A 26,325-nucleotide genomic window follows, 5' to 3' on the forward strand; every position below is an offset into this window, starting at 1 on the left:
TTCTTTCCACGTACAATACGAGACTGGAATAGAAGGGAGAACCGATAGAGGTACTCAGGGTACCCTCCGCCACACACCGTCAGGTGGCTTGCGGAGTACGGATGTAGATGTAGATGTAGATGTAGCCACTGCATGGTCAACTATTCTTTTAAATTTAAGCCAAAGTTCCTCTGCATGCTCATGTCCTGTGCTGAAAGTTTAAAGTCCCTCACTGAGATATGACAGTACTGATTTTATCTAATTTTCAGAACATACATGTCTTTCTGCTTGTTTTAGTTGTCCTTTGTACATTGGTAATTATTGCTACAACTGTGTCATGGTCACTGATACCAGTTTCAGTGTGGACATCTCCAGATAGTTCATGTTTATTTGTTGCCATTAAATCCAGTGTATTTAGATCATGCATGGGGTTTCTATCTATCTGTGCTAGGTAGTTTCCAGAGAAGGCATTTTGTAATGTTTCACAATATGTCTTATCACACCAACTGCTAACAAAATTGCAATTTTCCCAATTAATTGTCAGGTGATTGAAGTCTCCACTGATGATTACAGTATGAAACTTATGTACAAGTGAACTGCGGCTTACTCTAAAGCTTTTGGTTATATCAGGAGATAAGTTTAGTGGGTGATAGAAGAATGCAATTATCATTTTATGCCCTCCTCTGATACTGAGCCTTGCCCAAACAGTCTCACATGCAGCTTCAGTTTCTATCTTGGTTGATTGGAGGTTCTTGTCTACTGTAACAAAGATGCCAATCCATTTCCCATTTGCCTATCCTTTTGATGTACAGTTAAATTTTCCCCAAAAATCACACTGGTACTAATTTCAGGTTTCAACCAGCCTTCACTGCCTAGTATTATGTGAGCATCACTGCTTTTCATGAGCACTTCAGACTTTATAGTGAATCCTTTGGCAGTTTACCATTAGGATTTTAATACTCTCATCGTTGGGGTTTTTTGTTTTTTCTTTTTTCTCTCAAATGTTACACAGATATTTCGGAGTTTCTTACAGCATCATTATATGGATTGGATGGAGAGTCGCCTAACCTAGAAAACCCTTGTATGCACTCACATGGTCAGCTACCAAAGTAGCAGCCTCTGCTGATGCTCAGTGCACATCTGACATATTTAGGGGAACCCTATAGTTCTGAGCCCTATGGCACAAGTCCAGGAAGTTGCACCCTAGCTTGTCACAGAATCTTTGAAGTCTCTGGTTCGGTCCTTCCACTTGACTTATAACTGAAGGGCTACACTCATTTCTGGGGACAATGCTGCAAATTGTGAACTTTGTTGAAACCCCGTGCTGGTCTTCTGAACCTTCTTTGCCAGTCGCTAGAATGGCCTCGAGGCCAGAGGAACGGCATCATGTGTTCCAAAATGCACCACAATCTGCAGTTGGTTGCACCGTGTTCCCTCAATGACTGCCGGAATACTCTCTTCTAAGTGCTGAATGAGGCCTCCAGGCAGACACACTGAATGCATCCGGTGTCCTTTCCTGTCCTTTGCTGCCATTTGCCGAAGGTGTACCATCATTCACCATACATTTGAGCCGCTGACTATTAATAGACCCCCTAACATTTTGTGTGTGCTGCCTCCTGGCACTGGAGAAAGGTGAGTTTCCCCAAGTGAGTCCCACTGGCTCTGATTTTCAGTGAAAGACAGCACCTCAAACTTGTTTTTTAAGGGGACTGGTATAACACCCTGAGTCCTTGGTCCCAGTCCATCCTGTATAGGACATCTAGATCTACTATTAACATGCAACTCACAATGAAGTGGACGAGTAAAGTCACATCCTGTACTTTCTGCAAAGGAGACAGGATCCAAAAGAGAGGATAGTTCTTCACTCTGGTATAGGTATCATAGGTACATGACTCTTGGGAGCTCTTTCAACACACTGATTCCCAGGAGCTGCCAAGCATTTGATAGCAGTCAGGGCGATTTTCGAATGTCAACCAGCTCATCCCGTAAATACTGTTCGTTGGACAGGTTCACATTATGCACCACAAATTGCAACTTCATAAAACCTCTTTCCACTTCTCCAAAGTGCAATGGAAATTTTGCTGTCTAAGTTTTGTCTCAATCTTCCCTGGTGTTGTTGGCTTCTGGGCAGCAGTGTGATAATGACAAATGAATAACTGAGGCCTCTGTCTTATCAGTGTGTTACTTCGATGAGTCTTGTACTTTGGCTACTGCAGTGGTTGATACGGGTATGTCTACGCCAAACATATTGAAGTTTGGTGGCCCTTACCTATTACTACCCGTGCATACCAGGATGATAATTCAGCATAAAGTGTGTCTGCCTTTTCCACTTAATAATAACATTGATAGGAACTGTGAAATTCGTGATGAGGTGTGAGCTTTTTGGGCCTGGATAGTTGTGACTCGTTGAAATTTAGTCAATTCCTCCATTGACTTACTCATACAGAAAGCACATCCACAAAACAGGCACATTATGCTTGATCTTATTATCCACTCAGATGTACATTATATCATGACATCATATGTAGAGCTCATATAGGGTATCCGGAGTTTTCATAAACCCAGTTGCTACTGTAGAGCGAAATAGTTTCATTCTTACACATATTTTATGAACACACATTCCATCTGGTGCCTGTGAACTAAATTAGAGAATAAAATAAATTTTTCCCATGTGAAAGTTTCTTTCTATTTTATTTACATCATAAATTAGAGAATAAATTTAAGTAACTGAGAAAGAAAAGACAGAAAAAAATTGAACGTTATGGTTTTTTTGGTAGTAAATGTTTCTGGTTCTTATTCTGGTGTGAACGTGACACTTCCACTTTAACTTAGTTTTTCTTTGTGATAGTGTTTGGTTGTTAACAATTCATTTTGTTGTGCAGTGGTGCAAATGTGAAAGTGATTCAGATAGGAAGTGAAAAGCAATTCATTTGTATTTAGATTACTATTTCTTGTGTAATTAAAAAAAAATTTTTCTGTTTCATGAAGAACTGCATACCTGTATCGGCGAGATCACAAGGGGCCGAAAGGTAACGAGGTATCCTTCAAGAGAAATAACAAATCGGAACGTAGCACTGGTCAACGCACAGCATCTGCTACAACCTCCCGGGAAGGTAGCCCTGATTCTTGCAGTACTTACGACACTTCCTTGGACAAAGATGAAAGTAATAGGAGGAAACGTGTTACTGATCACAGAAAAAAGAGAGAAAAGAGTGTGATGGAAGATGAACACTTAGGCAATGCTTATGAAGATGACGATAGTGATGACTATGGTGTAAAACGTGAAAGTGATAGTGATGATAGCAGAGAAGCACACAGTGATGATGAAGTGGATGATCATAATCAGTGTGGTGATGGTGATCTCGCTTGTGATCAAGACTCAGAAGATTTTGTTGATCATAACAACTCTGATAATAGTGAGTGTACCACTGAAGATGAAGCCAGTGGAGAAGATGCAGAGGATATTAGCCAGTCAGAGGAAGGGGCTCAAGACACTGCAGAAGAAAACTTCCCATTGGAATTTACTGCTGTTATGAGAGACATACTGGATTTGGATAATGAACTTATTAAAAATACAAATAAGGTAAGATAGCTACTTTCTACATGAACTTTAATTTTTTTGAACGTAAATTGTTGCTTTTCTGATTCAGATAGGAAAACATTTGATATAGTTACATTTGACCAATACCACAAATGTGTTGATATAAATTTGTGTGGTGTTAACTTCTTTCCTGTCTGCTAGTTGATTTATAGGTGTTAATTACATTTTTCACATGGCAGTGTTTACTGCTGCACCAGTTTTTGTCATTTGTAATGAATTTCAGTGTTGTTAGGTTCTTATTCAAAGACGGAGTACACACAAAATTCTAGTCTTGACAGTGAGGGACTAAGTGAGGTCATCAGGTTCACACATATGGTCCATTACAATTCTATATTAATGTTACAAAATGCTGCAAATTAAGGTTTAATGCTGGTATTTTGTTATGTTAATGGACTACAATACTAGAGCAAAGTTACGGAAAGTCATTTGTATACGTCCATGTAATAAATCACTACAAACATTCTAACGTTTCATCCAAGTTTCTCTGAGGTTTCCTCTGCAGGCACAGGCATGATGAAGTTCAAAACAAAGTTGATGGTGTAAAAAGCATTGACATGTAAAAATTGCTTACTACACTCCATACAAACTGATAGTCAAATTTGTGAAATAGCGATAAGAAGGAAGTCGCATGTTGTAGTAATTACAGAATTATATTAAAAACAAAGATTCCAAGACTTACCAAGCGGGAAAGTGCCGGCAGACAGGCACAATGAACAAAACACACAAACACACACACATAATTACTACCTTTCGCAACCGATGGTTGCTTGTTCAGGAAAGAGGGAAGGAGATGGAAAGACGAAAGGATGAGGGTTTTAAGGGAGAGGTTAAGGAGTAATTCCAACCCCGGGAGCGGAAAGACTTCCCTTAGGGGGAAAAAAAGGACAGGTGTACGCACGCGCACACTCTTAAAGGACACTCCTTCCCTCTTTCTTGAAGAAGCAACCATCAGTTGCGAAAGTTAGTAATTCTGTGTGTGTGTTTGTGTGTTTTGTTCATTGTGCTTGTCTGCCGGCGCTTTCCCGCATGGTAAGTCTTAGAATCTTTGTTTTTAATATATTTTTCCCATGTGGAAGTTTCTTTCTATTTTATTTACATCATAATTACAGAATTAGAAACACATCTGGACAGCAATCTTCCCACCTTCCCCAAATTTCAACTCGCCCTAAATACGGCAGATGTTCTGAACGGGTCCTGACAGTATCCGCTCCCAACATGGGTCTATTGCAGTGTAATTTGAAATGTTTATTAGCCTACTGAGGGTGTATACACCCCAGGACAACTGGAAAATCTTCAGAAAATCCTGTAATTTTTTCTCTGAGAAAAACCGTGGAATTTTAGAATTGTGCAAATTTTTCATTGTTCCAGTATTCAGTTAAATTTTTGTGATTTTGACTGGTGAGAACCAATATTCTAACAAAGAATTTTACTTTAGCCCACTACTGCAGAATAGTACTGCAGAAATGACTCATAAATAAGACTAACATGAAAATAAAATTTTTGTTTCAAAGAAAATGTGCCCTTTACAGCAACAAAACACAGTGGACACACAAGTGTCTGACAACAACAAAATGTGTCGATGGCTGTGCAATGTTTTGTAACTACATACTTCTTTAGATGCACCTTTCTCATGCCCCTCATTTTGATCAGTGTGAAGTCTCAACTGTTGACATTTCTAATAGGTCGCAGGGCAAATGTTGCAAATGGTGGTTTGGGAAGCGTTAATTTTGAAGTAAATTTTCTTTTACGCAAGTCGAATTATCTTATGTATGATAATGTGCCGTAAATTTCTTAAATTACGGTGTGTTTGACTTTCATTCAAAACTTAAGACTTCGAGGATCAGCCACTTCGAAAAACTTTGGGCCCAGAAGACCATCCATTTATACCATTATTTAAAATTTTACTGGCACATTTGTGTTCAATATATCTTGAGTAACACACATTAAAGGAAGACAGCTTCAGGGCAATTTTTACTTTAGTTCTTCCACAAATTACAAATTGGGCAATAACAACGGCATAAACTATGAGTATCCTTAAAAAAATTGCAAATTGAGGTCTTGAGCAATTGGCTTTCCTATGGAAAAGTCGAAGTTCTTGATGGAATGCGTGATGCACAGAAGTGACATTTAGATTTGCTTTTGTTCGATATATTCAGCTGCCACTGCAATTTAAGCTGCGCTCTTAGGACTCTGCTTAACCACACCCTAAGTAAAACACAGCAAAAAAAGTTTCGATGACTAATATTATACGTGAAAGCATAGCTTTTCTTGCAGCTGTACTGTATGTATATTAATTTAAACTATTAACTTCACCTATTTGTCTCTTTACACTGCTGAACAACGGTGTTGCTATTGGTCGACTAAATCATGGGTCTTGGGCTCTGAATATCTGCTGTCATTGGCTGGCGAGATCACCTGACGTGACCTATGACTGGTTGACAAAAGTGCATAACCAAACAATGGAAAATCCAGCATGAAATGTAACAATACGAGAGAAGGAAAGTTGCTACTCACCATATAGCGGAGCTGAGTCATGATAAGCTTTCTTTCCAGTCTCCCACCACCTCCGAAAGTCCCACAGTCTGGCCCCTTATAACTCAGTACCATCCGGGACTGGAGCAGCTGAATTTCATTCTCCGCCAGTGTTTTGATTACCTCTCGTCGTGCCCTGAAATGAGAAATGTCCTGCCCACTAGCCTTCCCACCTCTCCTGCTGTGGTATTCCACCGTCCACCGAACCTACACAATATACTCGTCCATCCTTACACAACCCGTGCTCCCAATTCCTTACCTCATGGCTCATACCCCTGTAATAGACCTAGATGCAAAACCTGTCCCATACATCTTCCTACGACCACCTACTCCAGTCTAGTCACTGACCTCACCTACCCATAAAAGGCAGGGCTACCTGTGAAACCAGTCGTGATTTACAAGCTAAGCTGCAACCACTGTGCTGCATTCTATGTAGGCATGACAACCAACAAGCTGTCTGTCTGCATGAACGGCTACCGACAAACTGTGGCCAATAAATAAGTGGACCACCCTGTAGCTGAACACGCTGCCAAACATGATACTCCCTCATCTCAATGACTGCTTCACAACATGTGCCATATGGATCTTTCCCACCAACACCAGCTTTTCTGAATTGTATAGGGGAGAACTTTCCCTGCAAAACAGCCTACGATCTCATAAGCCTCCTGGCCTCAACCTCAGTTGTCACTGTCCTCACCCATCCAGCCTCCTCCCTGTTCCCATTCCAGCACTACAGTCGTCATTTCACCGCCACACCCAGTCTTTTAATTAATTTTTATTTCTCTCCTTTCTGCTACTTACTGCGTCCCCCCTCAGCACCTTCTCTCCTACCCTCCATCTAAACTGCAACACTTCACTGTCCGCCACTCCCACCATACTATCCCTCCCCGTCACAGTCTCCTCCTTACCCCCACCCATTCGCCACTCCCATCATGCACTGATGCTGCTGCTTGCAGTGTAGTTTCAGCTCTGAGACTGCAGACGTGTGTGTGTGTGTGTGTGTGTGTGTGTGTGTGTGTGTGTGTGTGTGTGTGTGTGTGTGTGTGTGTGGGGTATATACCAATCCTTTTTTCCCCCTAAGGTAAGTCTTTCCACTCCCGGGATTGGAAAGACTCCTTACCCTCTCCCTTAAAACCCACATCCTTTCATCTTTCCTTTTCCTTCCCTCTTTCCTGACGAAGCAGCCGCCGCTTGCGAAAGCTCGAAATTCTGTGTGTGTGGTGTGTTTTATTCATTGTGCCTATCTACTGGCGCTTTCCCGCTTGGTAAATCTTCGCACACACACACATGGATGTGTGTGTGTGTGTGTGTGTGTGTGTGTGTGTGTGTGTGTGTGTGTACACCTATCCTTTTTTTCCCCCTAAGGTAAGTCTTTCCGCTCCCGGGATTGGAATGACTCCTTACCCTCTCCCTTAAAACCCACATCCTTTCGTCTTTCCCTCTCCTTCCTGAAGAAGCAACCATCGGTTGCGAAAGCTAGTAACTCTCTCTGTGTGTGTGTGTGTGTGTGTGTGTGTGTGTGTGTGTGTGTTTTGTTCATGTGCCTGTCTGCCGGCGCTTTCCCGCTTGGTAAGTCTTGGAATCTTTGTTTTTAATATATTTTTCCCATGTGGAAACTTTATATATATATATATATATATATATATATATATATATATATATATATATATATATATATATATATAACAAGATGTTTCATAATGTGTTGTTGCAAAAAAACTAGAAATTTTCTTGACTGATTTACCTCCAGTTTTTACACAATACTGGAAGAAACAGACATAGCTATACATTCTTCAAACAACAGTGTAAGTTTTCTGTTAAGGAGACTGCGAGAAAGAAAATGCTATCTTGTGAAAATCTGTGGTTTAGTTTCTTTCTTGCAATTACTTATTTTTAAATGTGATAGGATGTTTCAGCCATCAGACAAATTGTACCTTCCATACAAATTCATTCTCCTTACCTATAATTGTAAACAGAAATTATATACCCAACAGTGTATTTCCTCAGTAAGCCTGGCAGGAAACAGGAAAGTTGTTTTTATGGCATATCGGTTTGAAATACCTTTGGAAACTGGATCATCCAAAACCTTGTAAACCTACCTGTTCACAGAATAAAACTGTGTGAAATACTGTCATTGAACCTACTATTCTCACACCCAACAGGGAGTCCATTTCAATACAGGCAGGCTAGATAAAGATCTTCCTTCATAGTCTCGAATGTTATTGAATTTAGCACATGTTAAAATGAAAGACTAAGTGAGGAAAACTTTTTTTTTTGTTTTAGTTTTCTCCAAAAAATTTCTGCTCAGAGATACAGCCCTTCAAAGATGACACTCAGGGTGTATACGACCTGGGACAACCGGGAGATCCGGGAAAACCCCGGGAATTTTTCTTTGTTTTAGTTTCCAGTTAAATTTTTATAAGTTTGACTGGTAAGAACAGATACTCTAACAAAGAATATTACTGTATCCCACTACTGCAGAATAATACTGCAGCATTAAAACATGAACGAGAGAAAAAAAAACAAAGATAAATTGCAAAGGAAATGTGCCGTACAAAATAACACAGTGCTCGTACAAGTGTCTGCGAACAGCAAAATGTGTCAAAGGCTTTAGGAAGACTATGCAATGCTTCAAAACAACAAATTGCCTCCGATGAATGTGACGTCACAACTGTTTACATTAGACTCATTTAATCAGTTGAGAGTGAGCTCATGCACACATGCAGTTGAGTCGCGTATGAACAGTGCCTTCTCCCACTTCTGGCTACACAAATGTGGCTGTTGGCAGTGTAAGCAGCATTTGCAGCAACCAGCCACATTGTACTGAGAAAAATTTTACTGGTGCGCCCAAGCCGCCAGATTCATGCGTGCGCAGCAGGCCCAGATCTAGTGGGGGCTGATAGGGATCTAGTGGGGGCTGCTAGCAAACCGGGGTAACTGAACCAGGTGACAATTTCGGTGGCAGGGGGGCAAATTATATTCTTCAAGAAAAAACTTTGTTTCACTAAGCATCTAGCATCCAGTGCCTGTCGGTCTATCAATTTTATTCATATGATTTTTAAAACGCACCCCTGCTGATTTTTGGACACATTCTAAGTTGACTTCTAATTGAATTATAAGTTGATTTTTGAATGTGTGCATAGTGCACGTGATGTGTCTGCCAGGGGAATCCCCGTCACTTTCCTGCAGACAACATGGGATGGGGCTATGTGAGCTGAGCGGAATAAAGTTGAACCGGTGAATGCCAACTGCTTCTTGTTTATGTGGCTGATTCGGTTTGTAAATGCTAAGCGTTGCTATAATTACTAGTGAAATCCATAGATTCAGAGTGCCAGAGTGGAAATAAACGACTAGTAGGAATAACAGGTAAGAAAGATTACGTATTATCTTCTTGGTGTATCCAAGAAAGTGAAATTTTGACATAAAATATTTGGCCAGATCACTAAACTAGACAGGGCCAGTTCTAGTCTCCGGCTAGCAGCCGCTTAAGTTCCATTCTGAGAGTAGTGCGGAAAACACATTGTATAAACACAAAGTTGACCGGAGAATGAGTTTTGATAGTGGTAGAAATAGTTACAGAATTAGTGATGACAAGACTTTGTTAGAACGAGGAAGAAGACTAAACGGGGACATTACATACATTATGGAAGAATATGACGATTCCAAATTCATACAAAAATTCCGTCATACTACTTTTCGGCCTCGTGCATGAGAAACTGGAGCGTATGAATGAAATGTGAATCTGTTTCCTAACATAAAGCCTTTTGCTTGCAGTAGGCCAAACAGGTATTTCGTACTGGTACTAAGTGAATTATATTCTGTCCCACTTATTTGGTGTGTGGTGCAATATTTGAAAGGTTTATTTTGTTTTATCCAGCACACAGTGACAAAATAGACGTAATCAGATCGAGAAACCACATCAGTTTTGGGTACTATTTGTATTAACAGCTTTTTCAGTATTACAAAACGACATTTCTATTTTTCATGTTGCAAAACGTTTGACGGACTTTGATAAGGTGATAGTCCTTTTGCTGAAAGCAATGCACGCCATGTGAAGCTGTAGCAAGATTAGAGAGAAAAATCACTAGAACCAAAGGATTGAAGAAATGTGTACTTCCTTGCCTTTCTCTTGTCTTTTAGGTATCCTATATTTAATTTTGTCGCACAGAAGAGCAAGTTATTAGCTAATAAGCAGTAGAGTGTCCAGTTTTTCTGAAGAGTTCTTGTTCTCCTGGTTACAAATAATACTATCCAGCATTAATTGCAGGTTTTTTATTATTTAAAAAAAAGAGGGCAGAATGTCAAACCGGCAGTCTCGGAGCAGGAGAGGCACTACAGGAAATTTTAATTTCCACTGTCCTGAAAAAGTTTGACATTCATTACAAAATATACACTTGTGAGTTCCACAGAGCGAATTACAGTGACATACGGTATAAGAACGTTGTTTGAAGAGGTGTGGCACTGCACTGCACACTTAAGACAAAATAACGTGTCTTAAATTTACTTGAAGATATGTTTTATGTATCAGACTCTTGATAAAGATATTGTTTTGAAAAGTTTTTTAATTTTTGACGTTCTGATGTGCAGAGCAGTCTGAGTTACAGTGGTGGGGTGGGGATGGTCTCCACGTGACCCGTGTTTACATTTAGTGATTTTTTCTTTTTCCTCTTCCTGTACTGCTCTCACGTCAAATGAAAACAAGACGGATTTCTGAGGCTGGTATCTATCAAGTGAATTAAAATACGTTCACTTAATTACAGAAGGCTAAAATAGGTTACTAGTTTTAATTTTATTTCCACCTTCTGACAGTCAAGCATTAATCACCTTGCAGAACAATGAAGTTATTTTTGTCAGTTTACTAAAGAAATTTGTCTTTTTGTAAGCTTCCCTGCTGAGGCACTCAGTTTATTTGGAACGAAGTGTTTAATTCCACACTATTGGTTAGTTTCAACTTTTCGCTGCAATTCAAGTGCACGTTTTCGTCTTCTAGCACATATGGCATTATGCCATAATAATGAACCAAACATGAGAATACAGTATTGGCACTCCAAGAAAATTTACGTCCCGAAAACCACACTGAAAGGCTTTATATCAGGTCGAGGCCTACGTCATTGGGAATCTGGACATACAAATGTGCACTGTAAGGTGAACTATGCATTTTAGTATGGTTCACGAAACTCCGACTCCCTTAGAGTATTCTGATGTCTTGTTTCTTTTATGACATAATGTAAGGTCTTTTAAGGTTTTACACGTATGAACATAGGTGCTTCCTACGTTACCGTAGTTGCGCAAGTATGGTGATACCTCTTATCTGGCGCTACCTGGCAACTGCTGAAGTGAATCTTTCTAACAGGTCATGGGAAAATACTGTGAGTTGTTGTTTGAAAAGCGTTATTTTCAAAGTAAATTTGCCTTTTACGCAAGATGAACTATGCGCGCGAATGTACGATGAATTTCTTAAATCACAGAGCGTTTTCTCTCTTTTAAAAATAAAATCTTTGACTAATTTCGAGTCCAGAAGATCAGAGATTTGTCGGTATTAAAAATTTTACTGTCGCATTTGTGTGATGATCTTAGTGTAACATGAGCTAAGCAGATCAACATTATATGTGAAAGTTTAGCTTCTCTTGTAGCTCATTAATCTTAAAGACAAATATTATGTGGGAAAGCTTTTCTTTTCTTGTAGCAACAGTATGCATATTAATTTAAACCTTTAACTTTTCCTGTTGGTGGAATTCGAATTTATACTTTCGTAATATGAAAATATGCAGCGTACATGTTGCTGTACATCAAAGATCTTTCCAAACAAAATTTGTTCCACACACACACACACACACACACACACACACACACACACACACACACACACACACACCTTGAGTTTCATTTTCTAAAGTGCCGGGAAATTCTACGCTGCTGTATAAAACCATGACCATTCAAAGGATAAGTTTTACAGATCCGAGGGAAAGTATACTGTCACTTAACATGGAAAATGTATTTTTAACCAGGAGATCCGGGGAAAATCGTGGAATTTTTTTCCTTGTCCACGTATACACCCTGACACTTTGCATGCCATTTTGAAGATGCAAATTTTGGAAACTTTACAATGCTGTATCTCTGGAACAGTTTGTTATTTTATGGGGATTTTTAAATTTGAAAGATAATTGCTAAGATTACAACGAAATCCTCCATTTGGCCCTACCTGTCAAAGTTCTTTCATTATAGCATTCTGAACTTTCGTATAATATGTGGATTTTTTTAAAAAAATACCAATCCATAAAATTTTCTGTTGATTAGTACCATATAGTTCTAAATTCCCTGAAAAGGAGAACTTCCACTTTTAGGTAGAACAGGTTTTATAAACAATTGAAATATTTGCTATACATAAAACCTGTTTTATTACCACATTATTGCATACCAAACTCTAGCCTTATTTAACGTAATTTTATTTCTGAATGATGAGTAAGAGACTCATTTTGTTAAGCATTTTAAATGGTTTCAAAATGTGTGTGAAAGGTTCAAAGACTTAAAGGTTTCAATTTATACAACTTCTGTGCACTCTGTTTTGTACTGAAAGTAGCCAGTCAGTGAATTGAAATGTTTCACTGCTTCAGTATCTTCTTTTGATGTAGAGTAATGCCTTCCTTTTGAAGCAATAGGGAATGGAGCTCTTATAGTCTTCGAAACATTGTAAACAGGAAGTGATCACTGATAGCGTTGTTGCTGTCCTTCAGCTGGAAACCTATATCCAGCTGCTGGTCCATGTGGTAGCATTAAGTTCACTACAGTTTCGTTTAACTCATAACTGATGTCTATAATCTCTGCAGTTCACCAGTCACAGTCATACACACTTGCCACAAACATCACCCTTCCCATGCTGTGAATCTGAATATTATACTGCTGTTTGAGGTGTTGACTGAACAAATGAAATTTCTTCTTTGTTGCTGCTCTTTAAAGTGTTTGCAATACGAGTTCGCTCATCACTTAGTCCAAAAATGTCTTCTGAATTCCTTTCACAGTAGTAGTTTGTTTGGACCATTCTTTTCTGGTTATGGAATTCTTTGATTTCCTCTTTGGACAAAAGACTGAGGGCTGTGGATGCGTAAGAGTTCACGACTCTCGTAAAATATTCAGCGTTCTGATTCACAGCTGTATTTGGTCTGGGAAGATTGTTTTGTAGCATCGTGCTTCAGCAGGCTGCCTACACCATCACAGGGCTCCTTCCTGTGACCAGTAGCACTGTATACCCAGTCAGCTGGCACAAGCGATTTACTCCATTCAAACAGCTAGTAATGATTTTTAAAATGGCTAGGAACACCATCAGAAATAAAGACCTTTTCTGCCCCTGTTCACAGTTGCAGAATTTTGCACATTGCTTATAACTAGAGGCACCAGTTTTTCGCAAAGTGCGAAATCACAAAATTTTACACATTTTGCTGAAAACGCGAAACTATTTACTTTTAAGCCAAATCGTGAAATAATTGACGAAACTTTGCAAAATCTCGCCATTTGAACTTAACTGCAGAAATTAGATTGGAGTTATGGTAATACAATCTGGATACTGATTGTACACCATTTCGATATATATAATATATCAAGTATTCCCGACTGCAGTGTGTGTATTGAGTGGCAGAGGAAGGACACGTGCCTAAAACACATTAATAAGTTCTTCCCATAAGAAGCACAAGGAGATGGCACTAACAACTACTTGTATAAAAAGACAAGCTACGCTCACGGAAGTCACTGCAGTGGCAAAACGAGCGAAAAATGATAAAGAATAATTCATTTTATTGACTACTCGAGCTTTCATTGAGGCTAACATTCCGATGGAAAAAGTTGATCATCCAAAGCTGAGAGAATGGATGAACACATACATACCAGGTTTGTGTAATAATTAATTTACCGTCTGCTAATCGTGGCAAAGATTAGGTAATCTTGATAGCCAGTAATTTTTGTTGGTCGGAATACGCCTACATTAAAAATAATTTTTCCTCGAGCACTCTCTTAAAAAGTCTTATTGGGTAATGTGGTAATTTAATTTGATACATATTAATCTAATAGCAGTTCTATTGACATTTTCAAGGCACTGGAGACTTACCCTTAGCTGGAAGACTACAGGAAGGTTACATACCTCAAATCATCAAAGAAGAGGAAAGATTAAAAGGAGCTGTGAAAGACGAAAGAGTTTAAATTCTTTGTGATGAAACGACAGACAGAAAAGGGCAGTGTTTGTTCGTGGTTCTGATAAGTACTTAGTTGTGGTGATGGTGTAGTTCAGAAATTGTCGGGGGAGTGAAAGTTATTGAAAATGCAAATGCTACAGAATGTGCACAAGCAATTATGAGTGTAATACAGAAACTTGAAATTCAGTACAGAAATGTAGTTTCTATAATAAAATGTGGTTGGAAATGTGTGGGCTGTGGAACTTAGTGATTTGAACCATTGTGTTTTGCAGACAAAACACATCTTCCTTAATACCTGAAAGAGAAAGCATGCATACATTCAGTTCTTAGCTCAGAAATATGTAGGTGCACACAAAAGCTAAACTTTTCCCTATTCCTGTCATCACCAGGTGGAACTCACGGTTTCCAGGTGTCAAGTACCTTGGAGAATATCTCTGTTATGTAGTAGAATTTGTTAAAACTGTTGAAGATGGGTGTAGCTGTCAATTATTTTAGAGCTTTGACTTCTGCTGAAGCAAAAAAAAATATATATTCAATGCCTAGCTAGTTTTCTTCTTGAGCACTGTTCAAAGTGTTGCAATTTGCTGCTGACATTAGAGGGCTCAAAGATGCCGTTAATTCATCTTCTGCAGTCCAAGCTTGGATGACCTTGCAAAGAGCTTTAAGTTACTAGAGGATGGATTTTTTTGCGAGACAACCTCAGAAAAACTTCTTAAGCTGCCAGAGCATATGCAATTACAGTTACGATCACTTTTCTAGTCTGTAGGTAGAGCAAATCTTACAAAACTTGAACCACCTGATGAAGTATGATACAGGAAAAATTATCATTTCTTCTACAGGTAAATTGTTTGATCCGAGAAACATAATAAAAGGCAATTTAGACAGTGCTGAAATCTCTCAACTGATAAAGAAAATTACCATTCTACAAGAACTTCCAACGTCAGAATTTCTTGTACCATACACATTGTTTAGGGATTTAGTAGCCAGTTCTTGTATAGAAGGTAAAGATGTTGATGTGATTGGTATTCTTTCCCTGAAAGCAGAGTACGGACTCTTTGTTGGAAGCTGCAGAGAAGGCTTTGTGGATCCCAGTCAGTAATGTTGATAGTGAGAGATCATTTTCTAGATATTGCAATATAATGTCTGACAGAGAACAGCTCTGACTCCCAGTAATATTTAAGTTATGGTATCCTTGTCTTTTTTGGACTGACTTGTGTGTGGTGTACATAGACTAGGACAGGATAAAACTTTTCCAAACCTTCACAATTTGGTATTTGTGTTTTAATATGATTTATAATTTTTATGTTTTTTCAATTTATGTAAAATAAGATTTTTCACTGCAAATGTGCCATAAATTTATTTCCTGTACCTTTTACTGGTGAAAAGTGGAAATCAAATTTGCGAAATTATTGACAAAATGGAAAAAACTAGCGAAAAATATACCGAAATAACTTTAAACGAAATTGGGCAAAAATTTTCACCACAAACAGGTGCCTCTACATATAACTGCAACACTTGTGGTCGTGCTTTGAAAATATGTCACGCCTGTAAAATTTTAAACCTGGCCATTACTCCAGTTATACTCTTGTACTAGTCGTGGGAGAATTACAGATGAGTTCTGAGCAAAATCACAGTGAAGAACTACAGTTTTTCAGCCTGTACACACTCTTTCACTTCTCCAATGTGTTGTTGTTGCAATTTCTTCAGATGCTGGTGTATTACTGCTTTCACTGAGCATTTACATAGTTCACCAATGAAACTGTCAAAGGCAACAGTTTTCTTAATTAGTTTATTTTCCTCCCCTGTCACATATGTAATTTCTGCAGAGTTATGTGCTATGTCTTCCAGGCCAAGTGTCTGTAAAGACAGTACTTCAGAATAAAAAATACCATTTCGCTTTTTTGATGTATTCATGTTTGTGTTTAAAAAATATTGGTTTACATGAAATATGTCTGCTTGTGTCTGTGTATGTGCGGATGGATGTGCGTGTGCACACCTGTCCTTTTTTCCCCCTAAGGGAAGTCTTTCCGCTCCCGGGATTGGAATGACTCCTTATCCTCTCCCTTAAAACCCACATCCTTTCGTCTTTCCCTCTCCTTCCCTCTTTCCTAAAGAAGCAACCGTTGGTTGCGAAAGCTTGAATTTTGTGTGTATGTTTGTGTGTGTATCGACCTGCCCACGTGGAATGTTTCGAGAGAGAGAGAGAGAGAGAGAGAGAAACACATTCCACGTGGGAAAAAACACACATCCAAATTGAACCCTGCCTGGAACAGTTCCGTCCTCTGTCACAGTGAGACCCACCTCCTCTTCCTCAAAATCACCCTCTCCAAACCTTCCAGGAATTTCTGACTTCCAGCCTTGCCTCTCAATCCTCCTTAAAAAACCTTAATCCTACTCCCAACATCACCACTGCTGAAGCCCAACCTATCCGTGATCTGAAGGCTGACCGATCCATCGTCATTCTTCCGGTGGACAAGGGTTCCACGAACATGGTACTTGATCGTCGGGAGTATGTGGCTGAGGGACTGCGTCAGCTTTCAGACACCACCACATACAAAATTTGCCATGGTAATCCCATTCCTGATGTCCAGGTGGAGCTTCAAGGAATCCTCAGAACCTTAGCCCCCCTACAAAACCTTTCACCTGACTCCATCAACCACCTGACCCCATCGACACCCCGCACCCCTACCTTCTACCTTCTTCCTAAAATTCACAAACCCAATCATCCCGGCCGCCCCATTGTAGCTGGTTACCAAGCCCCCACAGAACGTATCTCTGCCTACGTAGATCAACACCTTCAGCCTATTACATGCAGTCTCCTATCCTTCATCAAGGACACCAACCACTTTCTCGAACGCCTGGAATCCTTACCCAATCTCTTACCCCCGGAAACCATCCTTGTTACCATTGATGCCACTTCCTTATACACAAATATTCCGCACGTCCAGGGCCTCGCTGCGATGGAGCACTTCCTTTCACGCCGATCACCTGCCGCCCTACCTAAAACCTCTTTCCTCATTACGTTACCCAGCTTCATCCTGACTCAACTTCTTCACTTTTGAAGGCCAGACACACCAACAATTAAAGGGAACAGCCATGGGTACCAGGATGGCCCCCTCGTACGCCAACCTATTCATGGGTCACTTAGAGGAAGCCTTCTTGGTTACCCAGGCCTGCCAACCCAAAGTTTTGTACAGATTTATGGATGACATCTTCATGATCTGGACTCACAGTGAAGAAGAACCCCAGAATTTCCTCTCCAACCTCAACTCTTTTGGTTCCATCAGATTCACCTGGTCCTACTCCAAAACCCATGCCACTTCCTTGACGTTGACCTCCATCTGTCCAATGGCCAGCTTCACACGTCCGTCCACATCAAACCCAACAACAAGCAACAGTACCTCCATTATGACAGCTGCCACCCATTCCACATCAAACGGTCCCTTCCCTACAGCCTAGGTCTTCGTGGCAAACGTATCTGCTCCAGTTCGGAATCCTGAAAACAGTTTTCGCATCCCGCAACTACCCTCCCGACCTGGTACAGAAGCAAATAACCAGAGCCACTTCCTCATCCCTCAAACCCAGAACCTCCCACAGAAGAACCACAAAAGTGCCCCACTTGTGACAGGATACTTTCAGGGACTGGCTCTCCAGCAGGAATACGACTTTATCAAATCCTGCCCTGAAATGAGATCCATCCTTCATGAAATCCTCCCCACCCCACCAAGAGTGTCTTTCCGCCGTCCACCTAACCTTCATAACCTCTTTGTTCATCCCTATGAAATCCCTAAACCACCTTCCCTACCCTCTGGCTCCTACCCTTGTAACTGCCCCCCCCCCCCCCCCCCCCCCCCCTGGTGTAAAACCTGTCCAATGCACCCTCCCACCACCAACTACTCCAGTCCTGTAACACGGAAGGTGTACATGATCAAAGGCAGAGCCACATGTGAAAGCACCCACGTGATTTACCAACTGACCTGCCTACACTCTGAAGCTCTCTATTTGGGAATGACCAGCAACAAACTGTCCATTCGCATGAATGGACACAGGCAGACAGTGTTTGTTGGTAATGAGGATCACCCTGTGGCTAAACATGCCTTGGTGCACGGCCAGCACATCTTGGCACAGTGTTAGACCGTCAGAGTTATCTGGATACTTCCCACTAACAACAACCAGTCAGAACTCCGGAGATGGGAACTTGCCCTTCAGTACATCCTCTCTTCTTAATATCTGCCGGGCCTCAACCTCCCGCTAATTTCAAGTTGCTGCCGCTCATACCTCACCTGTCTTTTTAACAATATCTTTGCCTCTGTACTTCCACCTCGTCTGACATCTCTGCCCGAACTCTTTGCCTTTACAAGTGTCTGTCTGTGTGTGTGTGTGTGTGTGTGTGTGTGTGTGTGTGTGTGTGTGTGTGTCAGCACTTTCCCACTTGGTAAGTCTTGGAGTCTTTGTTTTTAATATATTTTTCCCATGTGGAAGTTTCTATTTTATTTACAACACACACACACACACACACACACATATATATATATATATATATATATATATATATATATATATATATATATATATATATATATATATATATATCAATTAAAGTCCTTTTTCATCTACATTGTCCATTATTGTCAGAGTGCATCTTTTTTATTCTTTGCTCTCAAGTTTCTAACAGAATTTTAAATGATGATGGAGAAAAATTATCTACCACCTGAAGGGTCAGTATTCACGCACAATATAGTATTTAATATCGAGATAAAATCTCTCGTACATTTTGTTTTTTAAATATTACATTAGTTTTTTGCAATATTTCCACTGGAGACGGCACACGTTATGTTGTTGTACATAATTAAAAATGGATTCCAGGAGTGGTTTCTTGAGTAAGAGTGGACTGCCCCTGAGATGTCACATTCTCAATTTCATATAGCTTTTGTAAACTTGCTGTTATGGTAGGACATTCTCAAAATGCAAATACTTTGAAGAAAAAAGCCTTATGAAGTTTAAAGTTTTCAAGACAGTGTAGGCTAACTAACTTTGGCCCAGTTGTTAAGAAGCTTTATGTTTACACAAAGGTTTTCATGCTTATTGATTATTTACATTTTTAATTATAAACAGTAGAACTTTTTCTAGAAGGTGAGTGCATATATTCATTTTTGAAAAATCTAAGAACAAAATCAATGCATTAATGCATTTTTTATATGTTGCTATTGCAAATATCTGTTGAACAGAATTTTGATCTTTTGCTTAATTTTTGCAATTCTCCAAATATTTGTGAAAAATGTACTAAATTTTTAGGGCTTTCTGTTGCGTAAATGCCTTAGTACTGCATTAAATGAAAACCCCCTCCACAAAATATTTCACTATACTTCTGACTAGTTGCACACCAAATTTGAGTACAGACAGAAGTTCATGAGGAAGAGTTAAATAAAGTTTCCAGCAGGTAAGCTACGGGAAACCTGAATCAAAGATTTGATAGTGTTTGTACAAGGCCTTACCTTCTGTCAGTGAACTATTGCAAATGATACACACACTCCTCTTCATCCTCAAGCAGTGTTTGCTTAGCTTGTCCTCTGTAGTAAACCCCTTGAACCACTTGCAAACGAACATAATAAACGAAAGTCAATTATCATTTTTATCACACTTTGGAGTGGAACTGGATTTAATGTTCAGGAATTGAAATTTTAGTACCATGTTGTGAATGAAGAGCCAACAAAATTTTGTTCACAATTTTGGTCGCTCTCATGTCCCCCTGCACATTCTCCCTCCCTCCTCTTAAATCATGTCTGACAGTGCTCCCAAGTACATTGCAAGTATTTTTACCATGTGCTGTTGCAAAATGTCATTCTGTATCAATATTGTAATCACTCCCATGATGTCATGTGCCAAAATACTTTTGTGTTGCAGTGCCATATAAAATAGAACTTCTCTCTTACACTAGACAACTTTTTCCTTTGGTACTCTTATCAGCTTTGAATGAAAAGCATTAAATGCCACAGAATTGTACTGAGCAGCTGGAAATAGACAATTCAGTTGTTTTTCATTGTTACATTCTTAGTAACACAGCAAAGGGATACAATGTGGCTTGGTCAGTGATGCAACTCTAGTTCATCCAGAAGCATGATAGAGCAGTAAAAGATTGAATAATCAGCAAAAGGATAATATTCTCTGAATTGGGCTGTGGAATGTCAGAAACTTGAACATGGTAGAGATGCTAGAAAATTTGAAAAGGGAAATACAAAGGCTGTATCTAGATGCAGTATAGGTAAGTGAAGTGAAATGGGGAGAAGACAAGGACTTCTTGTCAGATGAGTATGGGTAATATCAACAACAGGAAATAATGTAATGGGAGTAGGATTTGTTATCGATAGGAAGGTAGGGTAGAGTGTGTGTTACTACGAACAGTTCAATGATGGTTTACTGTTGGTTCTGTTACGAATAACTAACACTGAGAATGGTAGCTCAGGTATAGTGCCAACATCGCAAGCTGAAGAAGAAAAGATAAAGTATTAGGATATTGAAAAGGTAATACAGTATGTAAAGGGAAATGAAAATCTGTCATGCGAGACAGGAATGCAGTTGTAGGGGGAAGGAGTAGAAGAAAAGTTTACAGGAGAATATGGGCTTGGGATAAGGAATGAGAGGATGACGACTGAGTTCTGTAACAAATTTCGGCGAGTAATAATGAGTCCACTACTCAAGAATCACAAGAGGGAATGGTATACTTGGAAAAAGCCAGGTGGAACAGGAAGATTTCACTTAGATTACATCATGATCAGACAAATTCTGAAATCAGATCCTGGATTGTAAGGTGTACTCGGGAGCAGATACAGAGTCATATCACAACATGTAATGTGTAATGTTATGTGATTTATTCATCTCAGAACGTACACAATTTCAGAACATATGCCTGATATACAAAAGACATGTCAAGGTTACAACTTGCTTATTTAAAATATTGTCACACTTACAATAATACTTTGTGGAGCATTTACTTACATGCAATTTGTCTAACTTACAGTATTAGCATCTACTATGACAATAATACATTTTTATTCCATTTCACTTCGTGAAATCTACCACAGAATAGTAGTAGCATCATTCAATTAGAAAATCATGTAACTTGCTTTTTAAAATATTTATCTTCATATTCATTATGTTGCACCCTTTTATTGTGTTGTGAATTTTTGTGGCGATATACTGAGGAGTCAGAGCACACAGTTTTAAGTGACGAGAGGTGAGCATAAAGTTCTGTGTGTCTTGTCATATGAGTGTTCAAAATTATTTCTTTTTGAATAGATCAGCTCTGCTGTGTAGGTAAAGAACCACCTCAAAGATGTATAAAGAGGGGACAGTTAATATATTTAGGTCTTTAAATAATGGTTGACATGATGCCCTCTGCTGTGCAGACCACAAGTTACGAATGATTCTTTTTTTGTAACTTTAAAATTGTGTAACATTTCCAGAGTTTCCCACCCCCTAGTGGGCGGTGAGCATTAAGTGTCGGCCACAGCCAACGGAGGCACTGTAGAGCAACTATTGTTGATTTTGATCTGTGTTTCATTGAACCGTGACACTTCATTTCATTTTAGTGTGTCACATGAAACCAGTTCCGTCATTAATTTTTCAGTCTGTAGCTCCAGTGTCCTGCCCTCAAGCCAGTGGAGGTGATTTGCCCTCTTTGAGTGTGATCATTCCCTGACTAATTGTTGCAGTCCTCCTACACAATTACTTGACAGCTCACAAGGCAATAGACCCTTGTGATAGCCGATTGGTGTGCTTTCCACATGATCCTATTGATTGATAATATAATACTCCACAAACGAATATTCATACCTTAGTGAAAGATACATGGGGATGCAGGAAATGGCCAAGGCAATCAAAAGATAAGTGGTGGTGTCAGCGACATAACCATCATATGACAGTCCATATGGCAGGTTGTAGCAAAGGTAGTAGTTCCTTCAGTTGGTTGTTATTAGTTGGAACTGATTTATCTATATTGAAAGAGGAAATATCAAAAAGGGCTCCAGTCTCAAAGGATACAGGGCAAAGAAACGAGAATCAACCAATCAACAATTGGTATTGTAGTTGTAAATTGTCGTAGCTGTGTTGGAAAAGTACCAGAGCTGAAGCTGAAGCACTGATGGAAAGCATTTGTAATGGTACTTGAATTACGTAACCATTACGGCACCTCACCTCAACCTCTCGATACCAGCAATATTCTACTGTGTTTCTGTAAAATAGTTGACATATTTCTGTGACAGCATTCAGATTTGATTTCATTAATGTAGAGGTACTTCGATGCATCGATATGTATTGCAGTGATATTTTCTTATGTGTGTTCTTTCTTTTGTCACTATGATCTTTGACGTACTTGTAACTCTGATTTTTGGTCGCATAAGTGGTTATTAGAGAGTCAAGCTTTGGTCGTCATGTTAAAATGATGCAAATTGTAGTCAGTTTATGTGAACTTTAACAGTGAGGAAGATATTTTCTGAGGAAGATATTTTCAAGTACGTTTTATATTGTGAAGTGATGTTTTGGAACGAGTTAAATGATGATGCAACAAAAGTAATAAAAAAGAAGTGTAACTTAAATCCGGAGAGCTGATTACTTTTTTACATCACCATTTTCCTAATTTGCAAAAGTTTAATCTTCAAGAATGGTTTATGAAACACATCTATAAAACTTTTGAATATCGCAGAATAACACCTAGGCGTCTTTGCACCTGAGTTTGGAATCATCACTACCTAGATTCTCGACGATTGAGCCACGAGTTCACGACGAGACCAGTGTGGGAAACACGGAAAGATGAGTGTCTAGTTTATCCATTATTTCAAGAAATGACTTTATTAACTGTGCTCTAATGACACCTAACACACAATATAACTTTGTTGTTGCCCAAAAATGATATATTTAGCATTGTGAACGACACTACAATCATTAAGTTTTGACCTTTGTTGTGGTAGGGTTGTTTGACACTGAAGCTATAATAATTACAGGAACAGAAAGCTCGCTAAAGCTGGAGATCAATTCTGCCGAACTTCTTACACAGATGCAAACAGTGTTCGGAAAGGGCAGATTAAAAAATGTAAGACGATGGTGAGTTTGTGTCTGTTGGTAGTAGTTTATCTTGTAGTGAAGTTGAAATAGATAGTTCCTCCGAATTACTATGGCTAGAGGTTGGACTCAACATCCGTACCAAAACAGTAATTGGCCCCTTCTACCGATCCCCTGACATAGATGATATAATATCTGAACAGTTCAAAGAAAACTTTAATCTCATTACAAATAAGTACTCCACTCATACAGTTAAAATTGGTGGAAACTTCAATCTATACACGATTTGTTGGCAAAAATACATGTTCAAAGCTGGTGGAAGAGAGAAAATATCTTCCAAAATTGTGCTAAATGCTTTCTCTGAGAATTACTTTGAACAATTAGTTCATGGGCCCACATGAATTGTAAATGGTTGCAAAAATGTTCTTGTCCTCTTGGCCACAAATAATCGTGATCTAATAGAATGGCATGACGGATACAGGGATTAGTGAAAACAAGGTCATACCATATCTACCAAAACCACTAAAAATAAACGCAGAATACATCTATTTAAAACAGGTATTTTGCTTGATGCCTTCTTAAGTGTGTCTCCAGTCCTTCCTAGCTAATTATGTAAGTGTAGACCAGATGTGGATCAAATTCAAAGATAACAGTATCGGCAGCAATAGATGGATTCATACCGCATAAGTTAATTAGAGACAGGACTGATCGACCAAGGTACACAAAACTCATCAGAACACTGTTGCAGAAGCAATGGAAAAAAGCATGCCGAATTCAGAAGAATGCAAAATCCCTAAGACTAAGTTTCATGTAAGCTCGAAATTCAGCGTGGACGTGAATGTGAGATGCTTTTAATAGTTTCCACAATGAAACAGTGTCTCAAAATGTGGTAGAAAACTCAAGTAGATTCTGGTCATATGTAAAGTACACCAGTGGCAAATAAACAGTCAATGCTGTCACTGTGCTACTGCGGTGGAAATATTACTAAAGTGGAGTTACTACATTCAGTTTTCCACAATTCCTTCACGAAAGAAGACAAAGTAAATATTCCAGAATTCTAAACTAGAACAGCTGTTAGCATGAGTGACATAAAAGTAGATACCTTAGGTGATGCAAAACAATTAGTCACTTACCGAAAGGCAAGTTTTCCAGTTCAGATGGTATACTTATTGGGTTCGTTTCAGAGTATGCACACACAATAGTGCCTTTCTTAGCAATCTTATACAACCACTCACTTGATGAAAGGTCTGTTCCTAAAGACTGGAAAGTAGCACAGGTCACACCAATAATTAAGAATGGAAATAGGAGTAACCCATTGAATTACAGACCCATACCACTGACCTCAATTTGCAGTAGGATTTTGGAGCATATACTGTACTCGAACGTTATCAATCACCTTGAAGAAAAGAACTTGATACATAACTAACACTGATTCAGAAAATATCATTCTTGTGCAACACTGCTAGCTCTTTATTTCCATGAAGTAATGAATGCTGTCGACAAGGTATTTCAGATAGATTCCATATTCCTAGATTTCCAGAAAGCTTTTGACACTGTTCCTCACAAGCGACTATTAATCATATTGTGTGCAAATGGAGTATCGTCTCAGTTGTGTGACTGGATTCGCACTTTCCTCTCGGAGAGGTCACAGTTAGTAGTTTCTTCTTCTTCCGTATCCGGATGCACCAATTTTGGTGCTCCGGTATTTGCAGGATTGGACGACTAGGTCGTTTCCAGGGGACGCCCGATTGCTTACAGTTAGTAGCGATACACTGTAAAGCATCGAGTAGAACAGAAGTGATATCTGGATTCTGCAAGGTAGTGTCGTAGGCCCTCTGCTGTTCCTGATTTACATAAATGATCTAGGTGATAATCTGAGCAGCCCCCTTGGATTGTTTGCAGATGACTCTGTAATTTACTGTCTAGTACAATCTTTAGACCATAAAGTCCAGTTACAAAATGATCTAGAGAGAATTTCTGTATGGTTCAAAAAATGGCAATTGGCACTAAACAAAGAAAAGTGCGATGTCATCCAAATAAGCACTAAAAGAAACCTGATAAATTTTGGGTATACGATTAATCACACAAATCTAAGGGCTGTCAATTCAACTAAATATCTAGAAATTAAAATTATGATCAACTTAAATTGGAAAGACCACATGGATAATATTGTGAGGAAGGCAAAACAGACTGCACTTTGTTGGCAGAACGCTTAGAAGATGCGACAAACCCACTAAAGAGAGAGCCTACAATACACTTCGTCCTCTGCTGGAATATTGCTGCGTGCTATAGGATCCTTACCAAGTAGGATTGTCGGAGGACATGGAAAAATGCAAAGAAGGGCAGCCCGTTTCATGTTATTGTGCAATAAGGGTGAGTGTGTCACTGATATGATACGCGAATTGCGGTGGCAGTCACTGAAACAAATGCAGTTTTCTTTGCGGCGAGATCTAGTTATGAAATTTCAATTGCATACTTTCTCTTCCGAATATGAAAAAAATTTGTTGACAGCCACCTACGTAGGGAGAAATGATCGTAATAATAAAATAAGAGAAATTGGAGCTCGAAAGGAAAGATTTAGGTGTTCCTTTTTCCCACACACCATTAGTGTGTGGAATGGTATAGTAGTAGTATGAAAATGGTTCAATGAGCCTTCTGCCAGGCACTTAAGTGTGAATTGCATAGTAACCATGTAGATGTAGATATAGAGGAAAATAAATTCCTGATAATATAAATTTCTCGCACAGTGGCAGTGAAACTTGGTGCACCACCTCCAGCTCCTAAGTGATAATGTTCTTTCACAAGCAATTTACACATCTCATTTTCATGTGTGTCATGTTTGGAATTCAGGGCATCATCAGAACAAACAGTCCTGGGAAGTCACATTTTCAGAAGTCAGTGATAATACTTAATTCTTCTGGGACAAAACTGTGTTCAGTAGTAACTGATATACCAAACGTAGCTTTTGTGAAA

General features: G+C 39.2%; 1 protein-coding gene across 2 annotated transcripts in view; it reads left to right on the forward strand.

The window, feature by feature from the left end:
- The window catches only part of LOC126324245 (male-specific lethal 3 homolog), a 116,563-nt gene that overhangs the window by 16,561 nt on the left and 73,677 nt on the right, over window positions 1-26,325 (forward strand). For both annotated transcript variants that reach the window (XM_049994944.1, XM_049994945.1), the window contains exon 4: window positions 2,968-3,562. In XM_049994944.1, coding sequence (XP_049850901.1) covers window positions 2,968-3,562 — 595 coding nt within the window. The remainder of the gene's footprint in view (window positions 1-2,967; window positions 3,563-26,325) is intronic.

Source organism: Schistocerca gregaria, chromosome 2, assembly GCF_023897955.1.
Source record: "Schistocerca gregaria isolate iqSchGreg1 chromosome 2, iqSchGreg1.2, whole genome shotgun sequence".
Lineage (NCBI taxonomy): Eukaryota > Metazoa > Arthropoda > Insecta > Orthoptera > Acrididae > Schistocerca > Schistocerca gregaria.